The sequence below is a fragment of the Mercenaria mercenaria genome, chromosome 8 (assembly GCF_021730395.1).
Source record: "Mercenaria mercenaria strain notata chromosome 8, MADL_Memer_1, whole genome shotgun sequence".
Classification (NCBI taxonomy): domain Eukaryota; kingdom Metazoa; phylum Mollusca; class Bivalvia; order Venerida; family Veneridae; genus Mercenaria; species Mercenaria mercenaria.
This window is the reverse complement of record NC_069368.1, coordinates 58577860-58590688: the sequence shown is the minus strand read 5'-3', so window position 1 is coordinate 58590688 and position 12829 is coordinate 58577860. Positions and strand designations below refer to the sequence as shown.

At 31.6% G+C, this 12829-nt stretch overlaps 1 protein-coding gene across 4 annotated transcripts in view; it reads left to right on the top strand.

The window, feature by feature from the left end:
- The first annotated feature begins 443 nt into the window (after window positions 1-443).
- LOC123566287 (hepatocyte cell adhesion molecule-like) overlaps window positions 444-12829 on the top strand; it is a 94485-nt gene continuing 82099 nt past the window's right edge. For all 4 annotated transcript variants that reach the window (XM_045360239.2, XM_045360237.2, XM_045360238.2 and 1 more), the window contains exon 1: window positions 444-1103. In XM_045360239.2, the coding sequence (XP_045216174.1) occupies window positions 1016-1103 (88 nt within the window). In that variant the 5' untranslated portion in view covers window positions 444-1015. The remainder of the gene's footprint in view (window positions 1104-12829) is intronic.

The window sequence follows — 12829 nt, the reverse complement described above, 5'->3', positions numbered from 1 at the left end:
TAAGAGAAACTGTCTGTCATAAAAAGCTAGACATAGAACGTGTGTGATCTCGTACTTTAAGTTATAACTTTATACTTATTATTCCTTTGGGCTATTTATCATTATGTGCAGTAATTGACTTCTGGCATTTATGCACTAAATAATGGGACATCTTGACAGCGACAATATATTTTGTGCCTGATTCTTATGTTGTGTTCTCTAGCTTATTTTATCCGTGTGTTGTGCAAATTAAAACCGCAACTAGCAGAAAACATTCCTAAGAATAACAAAAAAGAACACACACCAAAAATTACTCTTTGAATTACATTTTCCTTGACATTTTCACCTTGGACGTTCCACTCGGGATTTTTAGTTTGGTTCATCTAATGTGCATAAGTAAATCAATTATTTATATCGGCTTAAATAAAACGTACGTAGCAGAGCAGTAGAGATACTCTGCCTTCACGTATTGGGCATTGTTATTCGTCTCCTTTGCTCTAACTGCCTGGGAGTGTAATACGTGTTTAATTCCTATATTGGTTTTAAAAGATATTGCGTTTCTGGACGGAAGGCAATTACAATGTTCGTTTTTCCAAAATGTGATAACAAAAATTCGCATTGAAGTTCTTCATGAAGCAGTTGAGGATTTACAAATATAAAACCATTTTGCAAGCATCGTGTTTAGGGGAACATTTGTAATAATGCTTCCTTGTTCATACATGTTTTGTGTATTCTATGCTTCAAAAAAGTATTCAATATATTGTTAGTACCAAATTGTGATCTGAAATGCTAGTATATTACCTTTGCATGTTTTGATATTTAGAATTATCGTGAGGTAGAAAAACAAATCAGCCGAAGAATTAATAGTCTACGACGGTTCAAAGAAGAATAATTTTAAAAAATTGAATTGAAGTATCACGTTCCCTATGGATGTATGTTAACCAAACGTTTTCACAAACATATAAATATTCAAGGAATTCCTGGATGGGATGGATGAAATCAAATCAATTTACTAGGATATAATTACTGGCATAAAATGGATTTTGGTATGCATAACGTGTTTTACATCTTTTGGATTGTGCAGACATGTGTTCAATGGCCAATGGCAAAGTTACTTGACAAGGGTAAGCTTAGTCATATCATTTGCACGACAACAGACCATGGCATATTGTTTTATTTTATCAGTTAATTTTATACCATTGTGTGGAATAAAACTGTCAATTTCTAGTCTGTTCAAATGATTCGTCTCGACTTTTTGTTTTCTTAGATATAATGAAAAAAAAGAGTTTCGATATTTAGTACCTATTGAATAATGTTTGACTTATTACGCAGTAAATCAAATATACAGAAAAAAGAAATTCTTAAAACCACTTCTTGAATTGCACTTGTGTTATTTTATTCTTGTATAATATACCCGTCCTAGCAATAACTGCAGAGGGTATGTCAAGAGCAAATGAAGTTCAAGAATGATTTTGTCTATACGTGTTTCTCCTTAAATATACTTATCGTCATTCAAAATTCTTTGTTAAAATGATATATCTGTTCACAAGATAATATTCCGTCTTAGCCATTTTTTTCATACGTTATTGATATTAATTTAATTTTAAGATGTTAACACAGCTGTGCCAATGTTACATTATATCTTTATTATAAGCAGTACTGGCACTGCCATCTTTATGTGATATATAAAATATTTGATCGGATTAGACGTTACAAACGAATTACATGTGTAAATAGAGCATTACATTTTCAAAATTGTATATCTAAGTTAGCATTAATGAATTTGGTCTTGAATTTAAACTCATGCTAAATTAACATTCAAATCAACAAATAAATTTATTTTTCATTCAAACATAGTATAGCAATTTCGAAACAGTCATACGTCAATCCTTTAGCGTTTTCAACGTTCACCTATTGCTAATCAAATAGAAAAAAAAAATATTTTCACACTACTTACAGTGTTGTTGCTATATGTTTTAAAGATTCCTTTAATAAGATGGAATAAAATTTGACTGACAAATCAAGTCTTCATTCTCAATATTTTATATCTGCATTTCTGTAGAATAATATACTTGACAGCCCAGGATATTTCAGAAATAAAATGATATATGGTCTGCTATCTGTTTGAGTGTTTTCGCTGGTTAACTGTCTTATATTGTATTAAACATTTTGTATTTCGTCTGCCAGGCTACTAATTTATTCACCAAATATTAATTCATACTAATTACATGGGTTAAAAGCGAATCAGTGGTTTAATTTTCACTGTGTTACGTTTCGACCTTGATACATTTACAACTTTGTTTAAACAATAAGAATATGAAGTCTTTCTTACTTGCTAGCAAATTGGCTTATTGCGAACATGGGTGTAATTTGTTATGAATAAAATATCAGATGTCATGTTTTCTTTAAGTCGACTACAAATGCCAAGTCTTTCGGAATGATATATTAAGATATTGTTTTTAACAGTTTCGACATGTGTCAGTGTGTTGAATCCACGATGATTATTTATTTAGCAAACATTACAAAATATAATAACACGAGAACTTAAACTTTTTATTTCGACTTTTAACTGTATAAAAGAACAGAAAGACTGACTTATTTCTTAAAACGAATTACTAGAAAAACAAAGCATGATCATACTTCTGGAAGACTTAGTGTAAATTAAGTAAATATGCGTTTCATATGCATTGTAAAAAGGTTGGCAAAGACTGTTACTAGGCTGATGTATAATATATAGAACACCCAACTTAAACTAAACGCTCAGACAGACCTGTCAACAATGCCTGAAAAATTAACAAAATGATTCTCGAGAAATGATCCTACTCCTCTTGCCTGTATTGATTGTGTTTTAAATAGGTGTACAACTTCTACGCCAAAGAAAGCTCGATACCTTCGTGTAAAGGGTTCATACATATTGGCTCTTGATAGTATTGACATCCACATGGTTGATGTCGTAATAAAAAACATTTCAGTTGATCTTTGAAGCGATTGCACACTTATATATATTATGCTTAAATCTAAGATAAAACGTCTTAAATGTGTTTATTTATTAAAGGGGTATTAGTCTAAAATTACATATTGGTAAATATCAACAGTTACTACATAAAGTTAATGAGAACATAACATAAACACAATTTTGTTTTACTAAAGATAGTAAAAATGTACCGAATGTTTATTGTTTTCTTTTTAACAATTGAATGTTACCACATGACAATGAATAAGGAAGGAAGCTCTACATACAAAACTAATTTGTATTCATTCTGAGGACTTTTGAAATACATAACTGAAGATAAAATAATTTAGTGAAAGATGGACATTGGATATATTTAAACTATTCATATATCGTGGAACAACATCTACATATATTTGGCATTTATCCGAACCTTGTAGACACTGCTTGCGATTCTTGGAAAATTTCCGAGAAGTCCCAGTGCAGTTTGTTTGTCTTAACTGCTTTGTCAGTTATGATGCGTTGTTTGAAATAACCTGACTAATGTCTCAAAGCTTTTATTTGAATGTGTCTTTTGTATGTTTGTTTTATTCTGAAAGCTTACTGAACGTCATAAAATTCCTCGACGCCTTTGATCTAACAAGTGTTACGATAATATTAATGTGAAGATTTAGATGACGTCAAGATAACTTTTTATATAGCATTTTTAGTCAGAATTGCATGACATTGTGAGACACTATTACAAATCGGGGCGAAAAATATAACTAAAACAGCAACATGCTTTTTCCATGTAAACGCTTATTACGTCTTTATGTTGCAATTACTTTCTTTGACAAAGCTGCAAAACATTTTTTAAATTAATATAATCAAATGAATACATCTACATCTTAGTAGTGGAATATTTTCAGGGTTTCTTAATGTAGTAATCTAAGCTTTTTAAAGGGAATAACAGAGGTCTGTTTTATATCATGATAATCAAACAGATCACGTCAGCCAGTTAGCAGTTACATGTTTGAATTAGCAATTCACCATACAGTTTCATATAACAATGGAGGTATTGGACGAGTCAAATATTCAAATAATTTTCAATAGTTATACCAGATTTGCTTTGATTTGCGTCAATTTATTGCATGCAGTTTTTTTTTTCGAATAAACTAACCGTCACTTGATTATTCGAGTGCAATTCAGTAACTCAGGGCCAAACATCCAACACATTTAAAAAATGACGTATGTAAAGGGTTTTGAAGAAAAAAATAGGATGAATTGATATATGATATAAGAACGTCGGCTGTTTTTCAGTAATTGAAGTAAAGCAAAATGCAATGTGCCTTAACTGAGTAACCAACATTTTTGATTTATTGTTGCCTGTAAGCAAATTGTCAGATTATTATACGGATCTAAATTGTCTCCATGACCAGACGGTGTTGATAGAAGTACTCCCAGTAGCAAATTTACGAATACTGTTGATATATGAAAATGCCAAGTGTATTATTATCAAACATACCAAACCTATTTCACATTTTGAATGTCTGAAACTACGTAGTGCTTCTACGTACTTCTATGTTTCAAGTTAGTGGATGTTAAACGATAGGAAAACAGTTCCTTACCTAATCAAACTTTTAAAGCTTACAGAATAGATCAGAGATTACACAATACCGTTAAACCTTACATTTTAAATTGTTGTTGTCAAGATTTTACAGCAGGCAGTTCATAAATGTGTAGAAAATCATGCACAATACCTAAACATCGAAAATAATTTTAATTTTCAACCAATTTATAGTTTTATTGTTAATATAATAAATGCATGCCAGAATGTATAACTTTGTATCTATCGACATGTATTATTTTGACTAAGATTCATATATACATGTATCCTTTAGATTGGCAAGGTCATTGTCATGTTAAAATAACAACACGTACAAAAATAAATTCAGTAGAAACAAAAATGACAATTCAGAAAAATTCAGTCATTCATCATAATATTGTCTTTTTGTTGATTTATCCTCCGTCACAACATCTTTGAACACCTTGAAATATTTTCAAATAACTTGACATAAGTGTTCCTTCCAATAAGAGGACGTTTCGAAACTTTAGCTTCTACTAGATATATTAGACCATATTGTTATATCAAAATTACTAGTACATTGTATCAGCCTGCTTATCTTTTGAGCTCCTTGAAAATTTGTTTAATACGTTGCACATACGTTTTACACAACGGGCAAAACACTTCTTTTAGCCATATCTGTTTCAAGTTAATATCGTAGAGAAGATCTTGGGTAGCAGTTCGTAATCTATCTATATCATTTGAACCCCTGATGTTTTTGATTTATCTCGCGTAAATTTTCAAACTATGAATGAGAAGCATATCATAATATGATGAAACAGAAAGTAGTATAAAAGCGGTGTTACTTGCATATTTAAATTGTACATATTAAAAGCACAATATACACGTAAAGGTAACGGTTGTACAATGGCACCATATACCCGTTCTATATCAATAAAATCTCTCGTGAAGGATCTTGAATAAGTACTTGATTGTTTTTAATTTACTTAATGACCAAATGTCAGATAAGCAAAAGGGATATGTTACTCTTTCTAATCGGTTTGTTGCGTTTAAAACTTGAATTGAATGCACTTGCATGTCGTGATAACTTTCATAATAATCAATTGCTACCGTTCCCTATAGTTCCAATTAGTAGTTAGAAAAACCCAGTTAAAGTTAAAAAATCATTTGGGAGTGCTATTACTTGAACATGTTTGGGTTCGTGATTGTCAATCCCATTTCTAAGATAAAAAAGAATTGGGACTGTTTACTGCAGCCAGTTTGTTTGAAGGAAATAATTGACGGACTAATGATGAATATGGACAAAAAGTAGAAAATGAGCCGAAACGCATGGTTTGGTTTAATTTGATTATTGATTAAAAACTTTAGGCTATTTTCAACATTATTGAGCTGAGACATTTGATCTCAGATGCTTGCACTGGAATAGTTTATTTTTAATCACATATATTGTTTTTCTAAAAAGACGAGAGGTGATTTAAACTCCGCTTTATGGCATTGCTTATCAAAGTCCATTGAATGACGATAGATTTATTCATTCTAGTGCATGTTTTGCACTTTGTTTACAATATTCCTAAAGGTGATTATTTACGGTAATATCAAATAATAAAAGCATTGAAAAAGTGTTGGAAGAATAAGCTTGTATTAGAAGACTTAAACGAAGAGAAAAGAGTCAGATTACGTTATCGAAACGATATTGTAGATACAGAAGTAAATAAAATGCTGTATAATTTGGAACTTAAAAACAACATTCAACCAATAAATCAAAACATAAAAGTGGAAAACATTATTAAACACAAAATGGAAGAAAATCTTAAGTTATACGCTATAAAGTGAACAAATGATACTAGGCTTAGAGCTTTCCAATATAGATATCTGATGAAAATAGTACCCAGCAAAGTACTAACCATCCCCATAAAATTTATGCGAATTTTGCTCCTTGTCTTCAGAAACATACACCCACATGTTCTGGGAATGTCAGCTGATCCAAACATTCTGGAGTGATATAGGACGTTATCTTAGTATGAAATATCAATTAGACACCCACTAGACTCTCAAACTGTATCTTTAGTGTTCTTTGGAAATACAAGGAAAAATGAAAAAAGTGTCATTAATTATAATCTTCATCTTGCCAAAAATTTCATTTTAGAAGTAAATATAGTAAAACACCTGCAAGCTGTAATGCATTTAAGCTTTATCTCGAGAAACGAAATAATATCAAATATACTGTTGCTTGTTTAAAGGACAAGTTACATGTATACCATTCAAAATGAAATGGATATCTGGTGATGTAGACCAACAATTTTTGATTGAGCAGAGCAGTCAAACACAGTCATCCTTCTACAAATGACAATAAGTTATAACTACTTTTCTTTTTTTTTCTTTTTTTTGTAGGAAGCCAACTTGCTTTATATTTATTCATTTGATTGTTTTATTAACAATATTCTTCTATACAAACCATATACATTAGCCATCAGGACTAATCAAAGCCTTGAGATGTCTTGTGGTTGCGGGTTTTGCTAGAGTTATTTTCATTTTAAATGCCAATCTATAAATATACATGTATAAGAAACAAATACTAATGTGCCTCATATCTAAGATAAACTCTGCCTGACCTTACATGAACAGCTGGAAGTCAGTGATGTAACCATGGGCCGGAATACCTAATCATTGACAGAACTTATATAATCTAAATAGCCAGTGTGAATGGATAGAGGATGAATAAGAACTGCTTGGTCATTGATAATTCATCCGCATTGTTCATGAATGGGACTACTTTGTGTAGCACATGAACAAATTCCTTCAGATGTGATTTGGAATCAAATAAAGATGCTACATGATTGTCAGAAATACACTTAACTTTGGTCGCGGGATAAACCCGCAACCAAAAACAAACATACTGCAAGAAACGGTGGTATATTGAAAAGTGAACCTACTTATTTTCCTTACAATGCGCACTTAATTACTTGATCCGTGCTCATGAAAATTTAACTTTGCTTAATATATATGTGCCATGGAAGTTTAATTACTTCACTTTAGAAGAAAATACTTTTCAGCGAGATTAAATCTGATAAAGTTGCTTAAACCCTACTCTGTAAGCAGGTATCATGAATAATAGACTCTTCCACGTGTTTATACTACATATAGTTTAACAGACTCATGAATAACTCGCCACTTGTATACAGAAATCGTCTGCTACACTGCTAGCAGTGATGTTTACACATGTCTATTTTTAACCCTGCATTACAAAGGAATGCATTGTTATCAAAATTCGCGTGGGAAACCACATAATTACCTACATAAATTTGCAAGACATATTACCAATTTAATAATTCATATTACCTTCGGATATCGACCTGCTCTTATACCTCTCGTTTAAGTGTACACCTTCCAGTAACACACAAATAAAGACCTCAATACTCCAGGATTAAATTGTAGCAGGTCACAAAACAAATAGTGATTATGATAACTGCAAAGTATAATAGAAAAGCTATTAATCAATTCAATGTTTAAATCCTTCGGTAATTACACAGATATATCCGTACAATAAATACAACTATATTAAAAATAAGCAAATAGTACCAGCCTACCTCCCTGCTATATAAACTGCATAACTTACAGATTTAAATCACTCAACAAAAATCTCAAAATACTATTTAAGTATTCGCTCACAATATCTAAATGCGCATAGAATAATTAAGTCCATATATTAAACATCAGCAAGTATAAACAATCGAGGATTCCTTCGATAAGAAGCAAAATCCACCCTCGCATCTATTTGCAAACGACCTTCTTCTTCCATGTGCAAAACTGAAAGGACACAAAAGGAGATTAAATCGCAACAAGTATATTAATATACCAACAAGACATAAGCTAAAGCGGGCCCTTACAACAGGATAAGAGCTCCTTCAGTAACCGGTTTGGATGGTAATCATTAAAAACACAATATAGTAAAACACCTGCAAGTTGTAATGCATTTAAGCTTTATCTCGAGAAACGAAATAATATCAAATATACTATCGCTTGTTTGAAGGACAAGTTACATGTATACCATTCAAAATGAAATGGATATCTGGTGATGTAGACCAACAACTTTTGATTGAGCAGAGCAGTCTATTTTCTTTCGATCCTTTTTTTAATTCCCTCCCCTTTTTAAACCTTCTTTCTTACGGTTTACAAAATCCAAGAATAAAAACTTTTTTTTTCTTCAAATATGTACCACTCTCTTCCTTTTTTCTCTTGAAGGATATCCGCCATCATTCATTAGTATTTGAAAAACATTTCAGAGATAGAAACATGTACTTGTTTCGACCTTGTTGAAATATTGGGACAAAAATATATGTTGAAACATGTAACGTTGAAATTTTATGAATATTGTATCCATATAATGAACATGCTGTATATGTATATATATCAATGTACTGAAATGAAATAAAAATTGGAAAAAACAAAATATTCATTCTAGTGCTTCAAAAAAAAACAACAACATTTTATTGATCATATGAAACAAACATGCACAGCGTTCAAGCGTGTGCACTGAAGCGCGAGGCATTTTAAACCGAAGCATGTGCTCATCATCGGTACACTGTTTGCCTCGTCATAACAATTTCTAATTTACCAAAACGTCATTGACTGATATATTTATGATTTCTAATTTCCTTTATACAACGGCAAAGATATTTTAATTTCGTTTTCAGTCAAAGGTCACTGAGCCGCAATATCGGAAACAGATCATTTGGAAATTCAGACAGTTGTAGTTACTGAACGTTATGAACATACTAGTATATAAACTAGTTGCAATGACAAAACATTCTGGAGAATTACGAACTTATTGGTAACAATGCATATAAAGTGCATAATATTTTTAAAATGTAACTATAAATAGTAGTAAATCAGGTACTGTTTACACGAATGCATCAATTTCCTGACTCACAAAACATAGATTTCCTCTATTGTTTTAAATATCAAGTATCCGAAATTGGCATGGTTATAATATTTGATAAGTTTGAATTAGTGTCGCTAGCGTAGATTGCCGGACAATGAAAGCAATATTGACATTTTTACAAAGAACACAGCCTTACAATTTTGTTGTTTTGTTCTTTTTTGCTGTTCTTGTGAAAGTATTATTTGGTATATAAGGTTGTTTTTATTGAAATCGTACTATAGTACACTGTTTTACATTTTCTCATTGTACAACGATGTATTTGCAAACTGAATTCCTGTATTTTATATATAAATAAAGTTTACCTAAAATTATGAAAAATGTGATGTTTAGAAAATATAGCATACCAATTGAAAGTGCTGAAGCATATATTCTTGCATTATTTTTAATTGATTTGTTATTACTGGCAATGACTTAGGATATGTTCAAATGCAAGGTTAACAGCACAAAACTCATTTAAGACTCTGGTAATACAATTGCATAATGCATGCTTCGTACCACACGTATCTTCCTGAAGGGTCTTTAATAGACCTTCCAATACAAAGCACGCGACATTGAAATAGAAGAAATAGTCGATTAGTGTATTTGCAGTAATAGCTTACTCTGAAAGGTCTGACTGTTCATGAAATAATCGAAGAAGAAGAAGCCTCTCTAAGAGCATGGACATTTTTGTCTTAATACAGTAGACAGTGCTCAATGAAACATTCACGGATTGTTGATTGGGATATCCATTAATCTAAAATATTATCATGTGCGCACTGGGGAATTGACTTCATTCTTCTACAGCAGAGAACGAGAATTATTTATTTCCTTTTGATATAATGTCAGACATGTTTAATGTTTTCTTTTCTGCATGATTATGTTTTTATTTTACAATATTTTTAGTAGGTTATTGCCAGTTTTTGGTTTGTATTGGACTTGTGTGCGCCCATGTTTATACAACTGCGTTTTTCCGTCTATTATCATTATTATTATACCAAATTTATATAGCGCCCTTTTCGTGATAAATACGTTCAAAGGCGCTTTGCATAGCGCAAACGCAGCAACAAAGGACGCGAAATTCATCCTCTACTAGTACAGACAGTGCGATCTGACCAGAGGGACAGAGTGAGATAAAGACCTAAGAATAGATAGAGAGAAATCCTTTTTAGATACAGGCCTGTCCGGCTAACTTAGCCTAGCTCTTTGTGAATAGACAGTCTGGTTCTTTAACGTGCCCGGTGTATAGCACCGATACACGCAAAACCGTTTTTCCTTGGAAGAACCAGTACAGGCCTCTTAGTCTAGGGAGCCTTGAGCATGGCTTTTACTGTTGAATATTCACATCCCCTAACACCCTGCTCCTTTCTCTACCCCATACCCCATTTTGCATTTTGCATATATTTAAAATTAATGGATTTCGAAGCATCCTATCTACTATATCTTTGCACTAAATTTTTTATTTGTTGTGGGCCTTCTTTGCGATACATGACTAAGACTGAGTTTGCTGTGCTCTGTGCTTAAGAGGAATCTACCCTTGCCTTTTACTTTTTTTGGTGTCAAAAAGTAAAAAAAAAGATGTCCTTGTACATCATAAAATAAACTGGAATAAATATCTTCATTTACAGCACTGGATTGAAAAATAAATTGGTACACCATTTTAAAAATTAACCTTAACAAAATAGACTTAAATCCTATTGACATATCGTACATATTGTTTTATCATAAGCATTAAATGGTCTCGCAGGAAATATATTTTTCAAATTGCTCTGGATTAAAGTTTTTATGTGACTGTATGTTTGTGTGTTAAAACATTTGTCATAATCACATGTTTGCCACAGGACATCAGGTGTGATTTTACTTCACTTAGCAATATTTTCCCCAAACCTATTTGTTAATTATCGCCCGTTGTCATTGTTTTTAAACTGGGCCGGGCAATCTCATAAAATTTATTCAGACCAGTTCGCTTCCTACTATTGATTAGCACACTTAAATCTTAATGAACATATACTTGAACCTACGTGTGAAAGTAGCTAGCAAATATCAAACTGTGGCAGTAAAATGTTAACATCAACTGTTGCTTAGAGGAGAAAAAACAGCAACAAAAGCACTTGTATTTTTATTCTATAGTAACACGTAAAGCTGGGGCGTAACTAACTGTATGCAAAATATGTTTCTCAAAAACAGAAACGTTTTACAAAATTTTAGCAGTTTAAACAGGGATGAAGGTAGCGTATATTTCTTTTATGTCTTATATTGAATTTAATTTCTTCTATATACTGTGTTTTACTGACCATTGAAATATTGATCTCCATTATATCGGCGGACATAAAATACGACAACGGGTGTATCGAATCTATTAGCATTCTTCTCTTTTGTGTTGTTTGGTCTCTAAAATATTCCATAAGTGTACACTATTATTACAAGATCACTAAGTCTTACTTCTTCTTTGAACGAAACACTTTTCTAACATAATATAGATGTGGAGTATCCGAGTGTCTGTAACTAAAGGCAATATCAGATAATTTGCGCTCACGTCGTAGAAGCTGTAAATAATCAAATAATCCCTTCGAAATATGATAAATTTGGCATTTAATTTTTGGACTTGATATATTGTTAAACTGAAATAGGTTTTGATGCTGAAATATTAAGATCAAAGTTTGCTATTATATAAATAATCTTACTCAAATGCAGAATGTTGGATAAAATGCAATGAACAAATTGTCTGACCCGTATTGCTTAACATGTTTTTATCCCGCTAATGATGTTTAAAGATATGTTTAATATTTCAATGTCGTCCTTTCTCACAATTTCTTATTGTAGTAAGTAACTACATTGGTTTTACGGTAATGAATTAAAATGAAATATATATTTATAACAGTTACATTAATATATATTTGATATATATCTTAACAATTCGATACTCAGTGTTCATACCTTATTTGTACAGTTCTACTTTTACTTTTAGTTTGAATATTTGACAATTATCTGTGAACAATATTTGAATATTATTTCCACTGGGACGTGTGACACACATAATTATTATAAAATCAATGCAACAATATCGTGGAAAATGTGTGATGCTCTAGATTTACGTTTACGTTTTACAGGGCATTAAATTCATTTTGAAACACATATTACAAATGCACAAAAAATGATATCTACTTATTTCAATAAATTAAATGTGATATATTAAATGACTATCACTATTCTATGAGGTACAACATCCCATAATTAAAATCCCACATTTTAGCCATACATAAACTTTAAACATAGGTTATCTGTAATCACGTCTAGCACACTGGCACCAGATCAGAAAGAAAATGCCTCCGTACGTATTATACCCTACCCCTAGGTATTCTGTAAGAACCATGGTCGTGAACGGGAAAATATACTAACCCATTTCAATCGCGTGTTT